Raw genomic sequence first — 12,632 nt, 5'->3', positions numbered from 1 at the left:
TGGGTATTAAACAGGCCTGGCTGTCTTACAAGCAGGCAGCCATGCAAACAGGCAGAGTTTAGAGGCAGAGAGAGAAAGAGGGAGAGAATCCCACCTGTCTGAGCGCTCACAGTTCTATCAGCTATCCAGTGTCTTACGAAGGAGCCACGTCAAAGTCCAAATTTGGGGTCAAAGTTGATTGCATGAAGATTAAGATTGGGCTCAAAACGGAGTGTTTTTTTCTTAAGAATCTTGCTGCTTCCTCCCCTTGATGAGTGACCAGTGCAGCTGAAGCTAGAGTGTTGAGTGTCTTCAATGGCTTTCTGTTCAGTGAAACACAGAGGGAGCTGGCAGGAAAAACAGGCTGTGGCCTGTGATTCCTGAGTCCCTTGACCTTTAACCCTGGGTTGGTGGCTTTTGAGGTCCCCTGATAGAGTCTGGATCTTGGCGCCAAGATTTTTCTCTGTGTGGCCCTGATGCCTTCCACTGCTGAGGCCTCAGCTAACTGCAATGGTCATTCACCAAAGTTGGAGGTGCAATTCGGCCATTGTGGTAGATGGACATAAAGTGCTAAATCAGGAGAAAATTAGATTGGTGGTTCTGTGGGTGGCCCTAGAAGTGGCACAAAGTCTGGAGAGAGCTTGAAGTTCCCAGAGAGAACAGCCAAACGTCATCGAAGAAGCCTTGATCAGAGTTCAGCACCAATGTAAGAAGTTTATTGGGGGAGTGGGGAAGGGCAGGTTGCCCACAGGAGGGGGAAAGAGAGGGAAAGAGATGGCATCTGTGCTCATCCAGGTAGGTCGAGCTAGTGATGGCAGGCCACATGGGCAGAGAGACCAGGTGGGAGCTTCAAGGCAGGGTGGAGTTAAGAGCTGCCCTGGAAAGTGCAGTGGGGGGAATACTAACTAACATGACATGAATGAAAACATGATTTAGAATGAAAACATTACTTTTAGTCACTACTTAATGAAATAGCTTTCCTTTGCAATTTCTTTGTTGTTATAGTATTCCAGGGAAATGACTTTAGAGACGTTTTCAGTTACTGTCACCCAGATGCTGGGGATCAATCTGGGAATATCATACGATGACCCACAGAAATGTCACTGCTCAGAAGCTGTATGTGTGATGAGTCCAAAGGCTATGTAAGTTTAAAGACATGGTTTATTTACTGGTCATATTTTTTTCTGCTTTAAATGTAGTAAAGTTAAGATCAGTAAAGAGCTTTAACAATGTTAGCAAGTCCTAACAAATAGGTTTCTTTAGGTAGGACTGTTAGATTTTAGATTAGTTTGATTTCCGGTACACAATTTAAAATATCTAATCACAATATTTGCATGATGAATATTTACATTATTCAACATTAAATATTTTTTCATTTCTCGTATTTAAATGGGAATACTTTGCTTCAAAAGACTATGTAAAAGTAAAATGAGAAATTAAGAACATTTTATTTCAAACTCTGTATGTATGTGATAGGTTGGTGCTTGTCAATATTCACTGATGGTCCCAAAAGTGTACCAGACACATGGCAGGTAGGATTCACTCATTACTGAAGAACTATTAAAAGATTAAATTGGGCACCAGTGGCTCAGGACTATAATCCTAGCTATTCAGGAGATCTGAGGATTGTGATTCAAAGCCAGCCTAAGCAGGAAAGTCTGTGAGATTCATCTTCTTTAATCACAGACAAAGCCAGAAGTGGCTCTGTGTCTCAATTGGTAGAGTGTTTGCCTTGAGCAAAAGGACCCTAGGGACAGTGCCTTGGCCCAGAGTTTCAGTCCCAGGGCAGGCAAAAAATAAAAAATAAAAATAAATTAAAAAAAGTAAAGAATGGAGCTAAGGAGTTAAGTTTTGAAAAAATATTATTTCAAAGTTACTTTCAAGCATCACCCAAACATTAAAAACTCTTAGGTAATAAAAAATAGGATAGGGCTGTCGTGTGTCCTAGTGGCAAAGTGCTTGCCTGACACATATAAAGGCTGAGGTTCGATTCTTTGGTACCACATACACAGTAAAAGCAGGAAGTGGTACTGTAGCTCAAGTGGTAGAGTGCTAGCCTTAAGAAAGGTCAAAGACAGTGCCCAGACCCTGAATTGAAGCTCCAGGACTGGCAAAAAAAATAGAACAACCTAAAATCTATACACACAAATGTACATATATCTATATTGAAATTATAAGGATGCATATTCTATAAGCACATATACACATACATTGTATATATGTTATAAATGTGTATTATATATGTACCATACGTATTATTCAATTTGATAGGCAAATATATTAGTATATTAGTATATACATATGTTATATATAAATATTATATGTGTACATATGCATATTATCCATGTAGATAGGTAAATATATTCACATACTTATATATTTTATTTCTTTCCTATATTTCATATATGTATGCTTTTTTTTTTTTTTGCCAGTGCTGGGCTTGAGCTCAGGGCCTGAGCACTGTCCTTGGATTTTCTCAAGGCTAGAGCTCTATCACTTGAGCCTCAGCACCAATTTCAACTTTTTCCTATTTATGTGGTACCGAGGAATTGAACCCCGGTCTTCATGCTTGCTAGGCACTAGGCCAAACTCCTGGCCCCAGCATTTTTTATTTATGACATATTGACATATATCTTAGAAACATCAGAGTTATTGCTTATTGTGCATTTGGCCACTTGTTTGTTTGTTTTTTTTTTTGTCAATCATGGAACTCTCCACTTGCATGTTATCCCTGAGCTCTTCAGTTTAAGGCTAGCACTCTACCACTTTGAGTCACAGTACCACTTCCTGTTGTCTAGTGGTTAATTGGAGATAATAGTCTCACAATCTTTCATGCCTGGGCTGGCTTTGAACCTTGATCCTCAGATCTCAGCCTCCTGAGTAGCTAGGATTACAGGCATGAGCTACTGTTCCCCAGCTCTACTCATTCTTAGTATGTTTTGACAAGATGTTTTGTGTAAGTCACCTAGAGTTTAATATTAAAAGACTCTTAAGTATTTAATTGTCCTCATGTTCTAGAAGACATTAGGTTACATTCTGCTATTTGTGTGTTCTGAATTTTGCTTTAATAAAGTCATATATTCCAGTGAATTAAATTACATGGACCACTCAAAAATTTTTATGAGCACTTACAGGGAGCATTCATTGTTATGAATTAAGCTCAACATTTTGAAATTATTATTCAATTTACAGCCATGTTTCTAGAAGTACCACCCGTAACCTTATATGGATTTGTTTTTAGGCAGTCCAGTGTTCTGAAAACTTTCAGCAACTGCAGTCTGAGTGACTTTCAAACTTTCATTTCGAATATGGGTTCCAAATGTCTTCAGAACAAGCCAAAAATGCAAGTGGCTGCCCAGAGGAAATGTGGTAATGGCATAGTGGAGGCGGGAGAAAAGTGTGACTGTGGAACTGTACAGGTAAGTCTGATCATTAGGACATATTTAAGACAGATTGCTTGATTTCTTTCCTCTCTTTTGCATGAATGTTAGAGATGTAAAATAGAACCGGAGGTAACTCACCAAAATCAGGCTGAAGTGCACACAAGACAAAATCCTGTCTAGGTTTTCTAGTTTGGACTTTGAACAAGTTTAAGATGTCTAGCAAAATTTTCTCAGAGTGTGCAAAAGAGCATCTAGAATCAGCTTTTGAATTCAGGCTAAATACATGCTATTTCTAAATTTTAGCTTAACTTGGCTATATTATATATACCTTTTGAAGGTTAATCTGTTAGTTGCACAATGAAATGAACTGCAAGAAAAGGAAGCAAACAATGGTTTCCCTCATTTGTCATAATCAGTAGAAACCTTGAGCTCTCCTAGCAGAGATTTACGATAGAGCAAAGCCTAGATTATACATAGGCCATATAGTATGATGCTAAATGAAAGGACCTCCAGGATATAGAAACAAAAGCTATATAATGTGTGATTGTTGTCTTTAATGTACTATGTTATCTCTCATCTCTTTTGCTGTCCCTTGGTTATCTCATATTGTTACAGTATCTCATTTTGTTACCAGATATATTGGATATATTTGTATTTAGTTATTTGAAATTGGATAGGGAAGGGGGGAAAACAAGATGAGGGGCGGGAGTGGGGTGAGGGAAATGGGGACCCAAGACATGAGAAAGGATATCAGTTTGTGAAGTAATGCACCTTCTATCTGGTAAATATAATGTAACCCTTCTATTAATTATAATTAAAAATATATGATATATTTCATATATGCTTAATTGGTTATTTGAAATTGGTTAGGGAAGGGGGTAAATCAAGATGAGCGGGCCGGGGGGGAGAGGGGTGGGTAATGGGGACCATGACATGAGGAAAGGGTATCAATGTTTGTGAAGTAATGCACCTTCTATCTAGTGAATGCAATGTAACACTTCTATTAATTACAATAAAAATATATGGAGAAAAAATATATGCAAAAAAGAAAAGGAAGCAAAATGCATCATGTTTAAGTGTAGTATTGATGAGTTTTGACATGTATTGGTAACTATTGGTCTGATGAAGATAAGGTTTTTCATCATCCCCAAAGTTTACCTCTCTCTAGTCTTTCTCATTTCTACTCCTCTATCTGAAACTTTGGATTCTGTCAGTTTTCTATGACCCATAAAATCATTTAAATAGGGTAATACAACATACTTTCTTTTTCTCATATTGCTCCTTTTTTCCCATATATTTTTTATTGTATTTAATAGAAGGGTTACATGATATTTGCCAGATAGATGGTGCATTAATTCCCATACATTGATACCCTTTCACATGTCTTGGTCCCCATTTCCCTCCCCCCTCCACCCCTCATCTTGTTTTCCCCCGTTCCCTATCCAGTTTCAGATAACCAAATACAAATATATCCGATATATCAGGTAACAAAGTGAGATAATGTAACAATATGAGATAACCAAGGGACAGCAAAAGTGATGAGAGATAACATAGTACCTTAAGAACTACAATCATTCATTATATGGCTTATGTTTATATCATATTTTAAATTACAAGTTTAACAAACAAGTGTTCAATGAGGGAATCTCTAATTACAATCTCTGGGACATAGTATTTAGAACTTAATAAAAATTAGGCTAATGGTTTGTATGTCATAGAAACATATCAATTTATGAAATAAAACATTATGTCTATACATTCATAGATTTTTATGTCTATATAGTTATGTTTGTATTTCCATTACCATGTCCATAGCTTTGGGTATGCAGTTATTGAGTCCTCGCTCTTATACTCTTTGGATTTAATAGCCGCATATTAAGGATTACCATGCACCTTTTGTTCCTTAGGTCTTGACTTGTCTCACTCAACATGATTCGCTCTAGATTCATCCACTTCCCTGCAAATGCCATTATTTTATCTTGTCTGTTGGCTATGTAGAATTCCTTGGGTATATATACCACATTTTCTGTATCCATTCATCTGCAGTAGGGCATCTGGCTTGTTTCCATCGCCTGGCTATTGTGAATAGTGCAGAGATGAACATAGCTGAGCAGGTGTCTTTATAATATCCTGGGTCATGCTGTTCAGGATAGATGCCCAGAAGTGGTATGGTGGGATCATAGGGAAGGTCTATTTTCAGTTCTTTAAGGAACCTCCACACTGCTTTCCAGAGTGGCTGAACTAGTCTACATTCCCACCAGCAGTGTAGTAGGGTTCCTTTTTCTCCACAACCCCGCCAGCAACTGTCATTGTTTGAGTTCAAAATCTTGGCCATTCTTGTTGGGGTACGGTGGTATCTTAGGGTTGTTTTTATTTGCATTTCCTTTATGACCATAGATGATGAACATTTTCTCATATGTTTTTCTGCCATTTTAATCTCTTCTTCTGATAGGTCTCTCTTTAGTTCCCTTGCCCATTTAGTGAATGGTTTATTGGATTTTCGGGGGATTAGTTTCTTGAGTTCCTTGTAGATACTGGATATTAAGCATTTGTCAGATGTATTGTTGGTGAATATCTTTTCCCAGTTGGTCGGCTGTCTCTCTACTTTTGCAACTATGTTTTTATCTGTATCGAGTCTCTCTCCAATCTGTTGTGACCCTGGGATTCTGTTCAGGAATCTGTTGCCTGTGCCTATGAGTTCCAGTGTCTCTCCTACTTTATCATGTAGCAATTTCACGGTTTCTGGTCTGACGTTGAGGTCTTTGATCCACTTTGAGTTAATGCTTGTGCATGGCGAAAGGCTAGGGTCAATTTTTAGCTTTCTGCATGTGGCTGCCCATTTTTGCCAGCACCAATAATTGAAGAGACTGTGTTTGTTCCACTGTATATCTTTGGCTCCTTTGTCAAATACAAGTTGCCTATAGGTATGTGGTTCTATTTCTGGGTCTTCTATTCTGTTCCACTGATCTTCTGGTCTGTTATTGCGCCAGTACGAAGCAGTTTTTGTTATTCTGGCTCTGTAGTAGAGTTTGAAGTCTGGTATTGTAATACCACCAGTATTGCTCTTTTTGCCTAGAATTGTTTTGGCTGTTCTAGGTCTTTTCTTGTTCCATATGAAACTTTGGATTATATCTTCAATTTCCCTAAAGAATGTGTTTGGGATTTTGATGGGGATTGCATTGAATTTGTATATCAATTTTGGCAGTATAGCCATTTTCACTATGTTGATTCTCCCTAGTCATGAACATGGGATGTCTTTCCATTTCCCAGTGTCCTCTTTAATTTCTTTCATTAGGCTTTTATAGTTTTCATTGAATAATTCCTTTACATCTTTGGTTAAGTATATTCCTAAGTATTTTATTCTTTTGGGGGCTATTGCGAATGAGATCATTTTCTTGATTTGGCCTTCTGTTTGTGTATTGTTGGTGTACAAGAAGGCTACTGACTACTGAAGATTGATTTTGTATCCTGCCACTTTGCTAAAGTGGTTTATTAATTCTAGAAGTTTGGGAGTGGAGTTTGTTGGGTCACTCAAGTAGAGGATCATGTCATCCGCGAATAAGGATAGTTTAATTTCTTCTTTCCCTATGTGGATCCCTTTGATGTCCTTTTCTTGCCTTATTGCTCTGGCTAAGGGTTCCAGCACTATATTGAAAAGAAGTGGAGAGAGTGGGCATCCCTGTCTAGTTCCTGATTTTAAGGTGAATGGTTCCAGTTTTTCACCATTTAGTATAATACTGGCTGTAGGTTTTTCTTATATGGCTTTCACTATTTTGAGGAATGTACCTCTTATTCCTATTTTTTCTAGTGCTTTCAACATGAATGGATGTTCTATTTTGTCAAATGCCTTCTCCGCATCCAGAGAAATTATCATATGATTCTTATCCTTAACTCTATTGATATGATGTATTACATTGATTGATTTGCGAATGTTAAACCAGCCTTGCATTTGTGGGATGAAGCCTACTTGATCATTGCCGGGGCCTACCGGCAGCACATTGGGGTTCCTGAAATAGGGGGCAGGGACTGGAAAAAATAGAAGAGAGACAAACACATCGGGTCTGGGAGGTCTGCAGCCCAGGCAAAAACTGCCCCTCGTTTATTGTCAACTCCAGGCTTATATCCCTTCTTGAAACCAGGGAACTTCCAGCTGTTACATTCATATGGTAAATCTCAGGTCATTTAAACAGAATAAGGCCATAAAACAATAAGACAATAAAGCCATTGTCTGATGCAAATCAAGGTACAATTTGATTCCACTCTGGCTCCCAACATATCCCCCGTTTTTATTTTAAAAGAAACACAAGTGCAATATTTACTCTTTCCTATACCTCTAATTTATCCTGTCACATTTTCCAAAAATGACTTTGGTCCCTTCATCTAACGGGGATTGATGGGCGGAGATTCAGCTTCTGTGACTTCTTCAAGCTCACTCAGGGGCGTTGTCTCTGTGCTTGACCAGGGACCTTAAGAAGCCTAGCCTGTTTTATCAAGAGGTTGCAAGGATTAGATATCAGGAACAATAATTTACTCCAAACTAGAGATCATATTTAACATTTAACAACTGCACAAACCATCTTTGGCTACAATAGTGTAACTTACTTAGCACCCATTTGCAAAGGCTTTTTCTTGATTGTCTGGGGAACTAAATTTCTGCAACCTTAACAATGCTTCAGTTGTCAGATCTAAACAGATTAATAGAGACACAAGCCCCAGATCCACAAACTTTCCTGAATTTGTGGCTGGTGTCAAATAAAAAGTTCGCTCAATTAGGACTTTAAACTACCCACTATCACAGAAGATTAACAAGTTCCTGCCCAGTTATGAAAGGCACGGGCATTAATAAGGCATGCTTACAAACTATTCTATGACCTCCCGGCTCTGATTAATTTGAGTGGCCAAGCACAAGTGACTCTAAGATCTGACACCATCTCTGCCATCCAAGCAGAAGCTTTCGTGTCCCAGTAGTGTCTGTCCACACAGGGATAAACATGCCATTGGCATTTCACTTTGTTGGTTGCTGTACTTGAACTCGGGGCCTGGGCACTGTCCCTCAGCTCTCCAGCTCAATGCTAGCACCCTGCCACTGTGAGTCCCGAGCTTGGTGCTTGAGTGCTTCCCCCCAGCTTTTCAGCTCAGAGCTAGCACTCTACCACTTCGAGCTCCAAAGCAACTCTGTCCCAGCATCCTGCTGGCAGATTAGACACCACAGTCTCACAGGGACTTTGCTTTGCCCAGGCAGGCTCAAAGCTGCGGCTTTCAGATCAATGAGTCCTACAAAAGGCCACGTTACTCCAATTAAAGCAACAAGGTGGTCAACACAAATAGTCTCTAAGCATGAGCTTACCTAGAACTTGGTGAGGGCCAAACTTACATCTGAATGAGGATCTGCTGTCCTTCTCCATGGGCCTGCTGGAGATTGCTATAAAGTAACTTACAAGAGTAAGCTGAAATAGCAATAAAGCAACCATTTTGGTAGTCCTAATTTTCCTTGTTTCTTTTTTAGAAACAAAACTTTAGGACAACTTTACTTTTAAATTTTGTTCAGAAACCATTTCTACTTTTCTTTAAAACTTTTACACCTTTTAACTTAAACTCTTAACACTTTGGTCTTTATTTGCATTTGAAAAACCTTTAAGGCTAAAGGAATTCCCTTTGCCTCCAGGCCCCCTAGGGCCCAGGTCACTCCCTTTGCCTTTGAAGAGGCTTTTTGTTTTATTCTGCAGTTTAGATTATTACTGCCTAGAACTCCAACAACAGTTTAAAACTCAAATAACAGTTTTTCCCTAATGCAAGAATTACAAACATCAGTGCACCAAAAGTTATCATCAGACTTCCAGTGTCAGTCTGTAAGAAAAGACAGATAGGCAAAGTTTTTGACATTAATGAACAATTTTACATTTAGATCTCTAATACATGTCTCCAAACTTTAACTAAAGATAATAAATCCCAAATACCCTAATACCTCTGGGCTAAACAGGATACAATGTTTACAATGTAAACAGCTGTATGCCTAGCATACAGATTTCAGGATCTAGAAAAATATTTACCAGTTTTTCTTTAAGACAACATAATAATCCTTTGAGACATTGTAAAACATTCAAACCTAATATTTTTCTTGAAGTTTTAAGCTTAGATTTACCCAATTGCCTTTGTGTTTAAGTATGAATTTATCCATAATTTTATACAGCATGCTGGTAATTTAACCTTGAACATGTTCACTCACTCATTCACACACATTCATACTCAAAGATCATAAAGCGCGCAAAATTAATATCGGCCGTTCATTTTCCAGAAGTTTGTGTCAAGAGAGTTTTGCCAATTTTACTCTTACAGGTGAGAACCAGGTTCAAAACAAAACTTTTTGCAAGGCAACTTAGCTGGAATTTATTTTTCCAGGGCTTGTTACAACTGCAGACATGGGGGAGCGGCCATGCTAGGCCCAGAAATGTTCAAATAAATAACAAGGATGTGTGCTTGAGTACGCACAAAAAAACCATAAGGATCCATACTTAGAAATGGTACCAATTTTAAAGACAAAACTGGACAAGGAAAGATATGTAACACGAACAAGACAGAGAAGCGGAGACTTTTAAATAATCAGACATTGACATATAACAAGAAAATTGGACTCAATCAGATACACTTAACACAAAAAACATGAGCTCAGATGAATGTTTTCACCAAACAGCTATTTTTAGATTTAGACATGTCTTGCTGGTGGGACTCTCAGGTATGCCTTGTTATTGACAAGAAACCCAGAAGGGGAAGGGGGGTCAAGGCGTCCCTTGACCCAGATTACAGGCATGAGAGTGCCTAGTGTGGCACATTTTCTTTATTTATTAGTTGTGTTATTTATTCTTCTGATGTTTCATTTTCTGAACTCTGTGAATTTGGATTTTAATTGATGGTCAGAAGAATAGCTTGAAAACATTTTCTCCTACTCTCTGAACTGTCTTATCTTTCTGATAATGGCTTCTTGGATGTACAGAAATCCATGTTTTTGGCCAGTCCTGGGGCTTGAAGTCAGGGCCTGAACACTGTCTTTGGGCTTTCTCAAGGCTAGTGCTCTACCACTAGAGCCACAGCACTACTTTGATCTTTTATCTATGTATGTGGTACTGAGGAATTGAACCCAGGTCTTCATGCATTCTAGGTAAGCACTCTACCACTAGGCCAAACTCCCAGCCCTTTAATCCATTTTGAAGTGGTTTTTGTACGGAGTCAGGTACGGGGTAAGAGACAAGTGTCTAATTTCGGTTTTGTCTATGTGGCTGTCCAGTTTTCCCAGCACCATGTATTAAAGAGATTGTACTTTTTTCAGTGTCTGTGTTTGGCTCCTTGGTCAAAAATCAGATGGCTGTAATTTTGTGGGCTTACTTCTGAATCTTGGATTCCATTGCATTGGTCTCTATGTCTTGCTTTTGTGCCAGTCCTATATCCTCTTTTTCACTATGGTTTTGTTATATGGTTTGAGTCCAGGTATTGTGATACCTCAAGCACTGCTCTTCTTTCCCCTTCCGTATTAGCTTTCATGCTTTTTGTTGTTGTTAGAGGTGGATAGATAATACTAGTGTTTGAACTCAGAGTCCCATGCTTTCTAGCCAAATATTCACCATTTGGATTCTATCTCTATCCCTTTTAGCTTTAGATACTTTTCAGATAGTGTCACACTCATTTTTCCCAGACTAATCTTGGATCACATCTCTTTTATCTTCATCTCCCACATAGATGAGATTACAGAAGTGACCCACCACTCCCAGCTTGTTTGTTGAGAAAATGGGGGTCTCACTGTTTTGCTCTGTGCTTGACTCTAATTGTGGTCCCCCTGTTCTCCCTTCCAAGAAGCTGGGTTTACAGGCTTGAGCCACTAGACCTGGTTGAGTGTGATTCTTTTAAATTGTATTATTATTATTTTTGGCCTTCTCTTTTTTTGGTTCTGAGGATCGAACCCAGGATGTTGCACTTGCTGGGCAAGCACTTTGCCACTGAGCTATACATCCCAGTCCAAGTCTTTTTCTTTTGATTAGAGTACTAATTAAGTCATTAAGGGCTGGGAGTTTGGCCTAGTGGTAGAGTGCTTGCCTAGCATGCATGAAGACCCGGGTTTAATTCCTTGGTACCACATACATAGAAAAAAGCCTGAAGTGGTGCTAGCCTTGAGAAAGCCCAAGGACAGTGCTCCGGCCTGGAGTCAAGGCCCAGGGCTTGCAAAAAAAAAAAGATTCATTAAAAAGTCATGGAAAATTCATATAATTTTGTTGTTTTTGTAGTGTTTTATTCTTTCCTCGTTTTCTTATTTTCTTGCCTGGTGAGATTTATTTTTCTAATACTTCTCTAGTTGTGTTTATCTTTCTGTGCTTGTAGGATTCCTGTAGTATTCTTCTGCAGTGATGTTTTATTTACATGACTTCCTTTAGGTTTTGTTTATCATGGAAGAGTTCATTTGTGAAATACAGCTTTGGTAGAACGAGTAATCTAGATTGACTTTTTTTTTCTTTTAGGATTTAATATACTCTATTCTACCCACTCCTTGCTTTTATAGTTTCTGTTGAGAAGTCTACTCTTGGTCTGTGTGTTTTCCTTTATATATACTTGATGCTAATCTCTTTCAGCGTTCAATATTCTTTTTGTAATCAGTATATGTCATCTATTAACTATAGTATCACATGGAAATATTCCTTTCTGGTCTTTTGTTTGGTGGTCTGTAGCTTCCTATACCTGGATGACTGTCTCTTTCTCAGTACTTGGGAAACTTACTTTCTTCTTTTTTTTATTGTTGTCCGTGTTCTGTGGGTTTAGCTTGTAACTGTTAATGCTTATGATTTCTAGGTTTACTTTAATAGTATTGAAGAGGTCTAGAAGGTATTCCTATTGTTTTTAATCTTCTCTCTTTCATTTTTATCTGAATATTCAAATTAATTTTCCTTTTCTTTGAACTCTCTGGACTGCTTTTGGCAGTTTTTTTGGTTTCTTTTTTTTTTTTTTTGTCTGTGGTTCATGGGGCTTGAACTCTGGGCCTGGGTGCTGTCCCTGAGCTCTTCATCTCAAGGCTACTGCCCTTCCCTTGAGCCTAGGAATTGTCCCTGAGCTCTTCAGTTTAAGACTACTGTCCTACCTCTGAGCCACAGAGCCACTTCTTATTTTCTAGTGATTAATTGGAGTTAAGAGTCTCATTTTCTTTAGTGCCCAGGCTGGCTTTGAACCATGATCCTCAGATCTCAGTCTCCTGAGTAGCTAGGATTACATGTATGAGCCACCACATCTGGC

At 38.6% G+C, this 12,632-nt stretch overlaps 1 protein-coding gene across 1 annotated transcript in view; it reads left to right on the top strand.

Moving 5' to 3' along the window:
* Adam32 (ADAM metallopeptidase domain 32) overlaps positions 1 to 12,632 on the top strand; it is a 107,831-nt gene that overhangs the window by 57,802 nt on the left and 37,397 nt on the right. The window contains exons 11-12 of the mRNA XM_090353888.1: positions 985 to 1,121; positions 3,221 to 3,398. Coding sequence (XP_090210014.1) covers positions 985 to 1,121; positions 3,221 to 3,398 — 315 coding nt within the window. The remainder of the gene's footprint in view (positions 1 to 984; positions 1,122 to 3,220; positions 3,399 to 12,632) is intronic.

Source organism: Megascapheus bottae, chromosome 20, assembly GCF_031878675.1.
Source record: "Megascapheus bottae isolate mThoBot1 chromosome 20, mThoBot2.hap1, whole genome shotgun sequence".
NCBI lineage: Eukaryota > Metazoa > Chordata > Mammalia > Rodentia > Geomyidae > Megascapheus > Megascapheus bottae.
The sequence above is the reverse complement of the archived record's forward strand: the minus strand, read 5'-3'. Positions and strand labels throughout refer to the sequence as shown.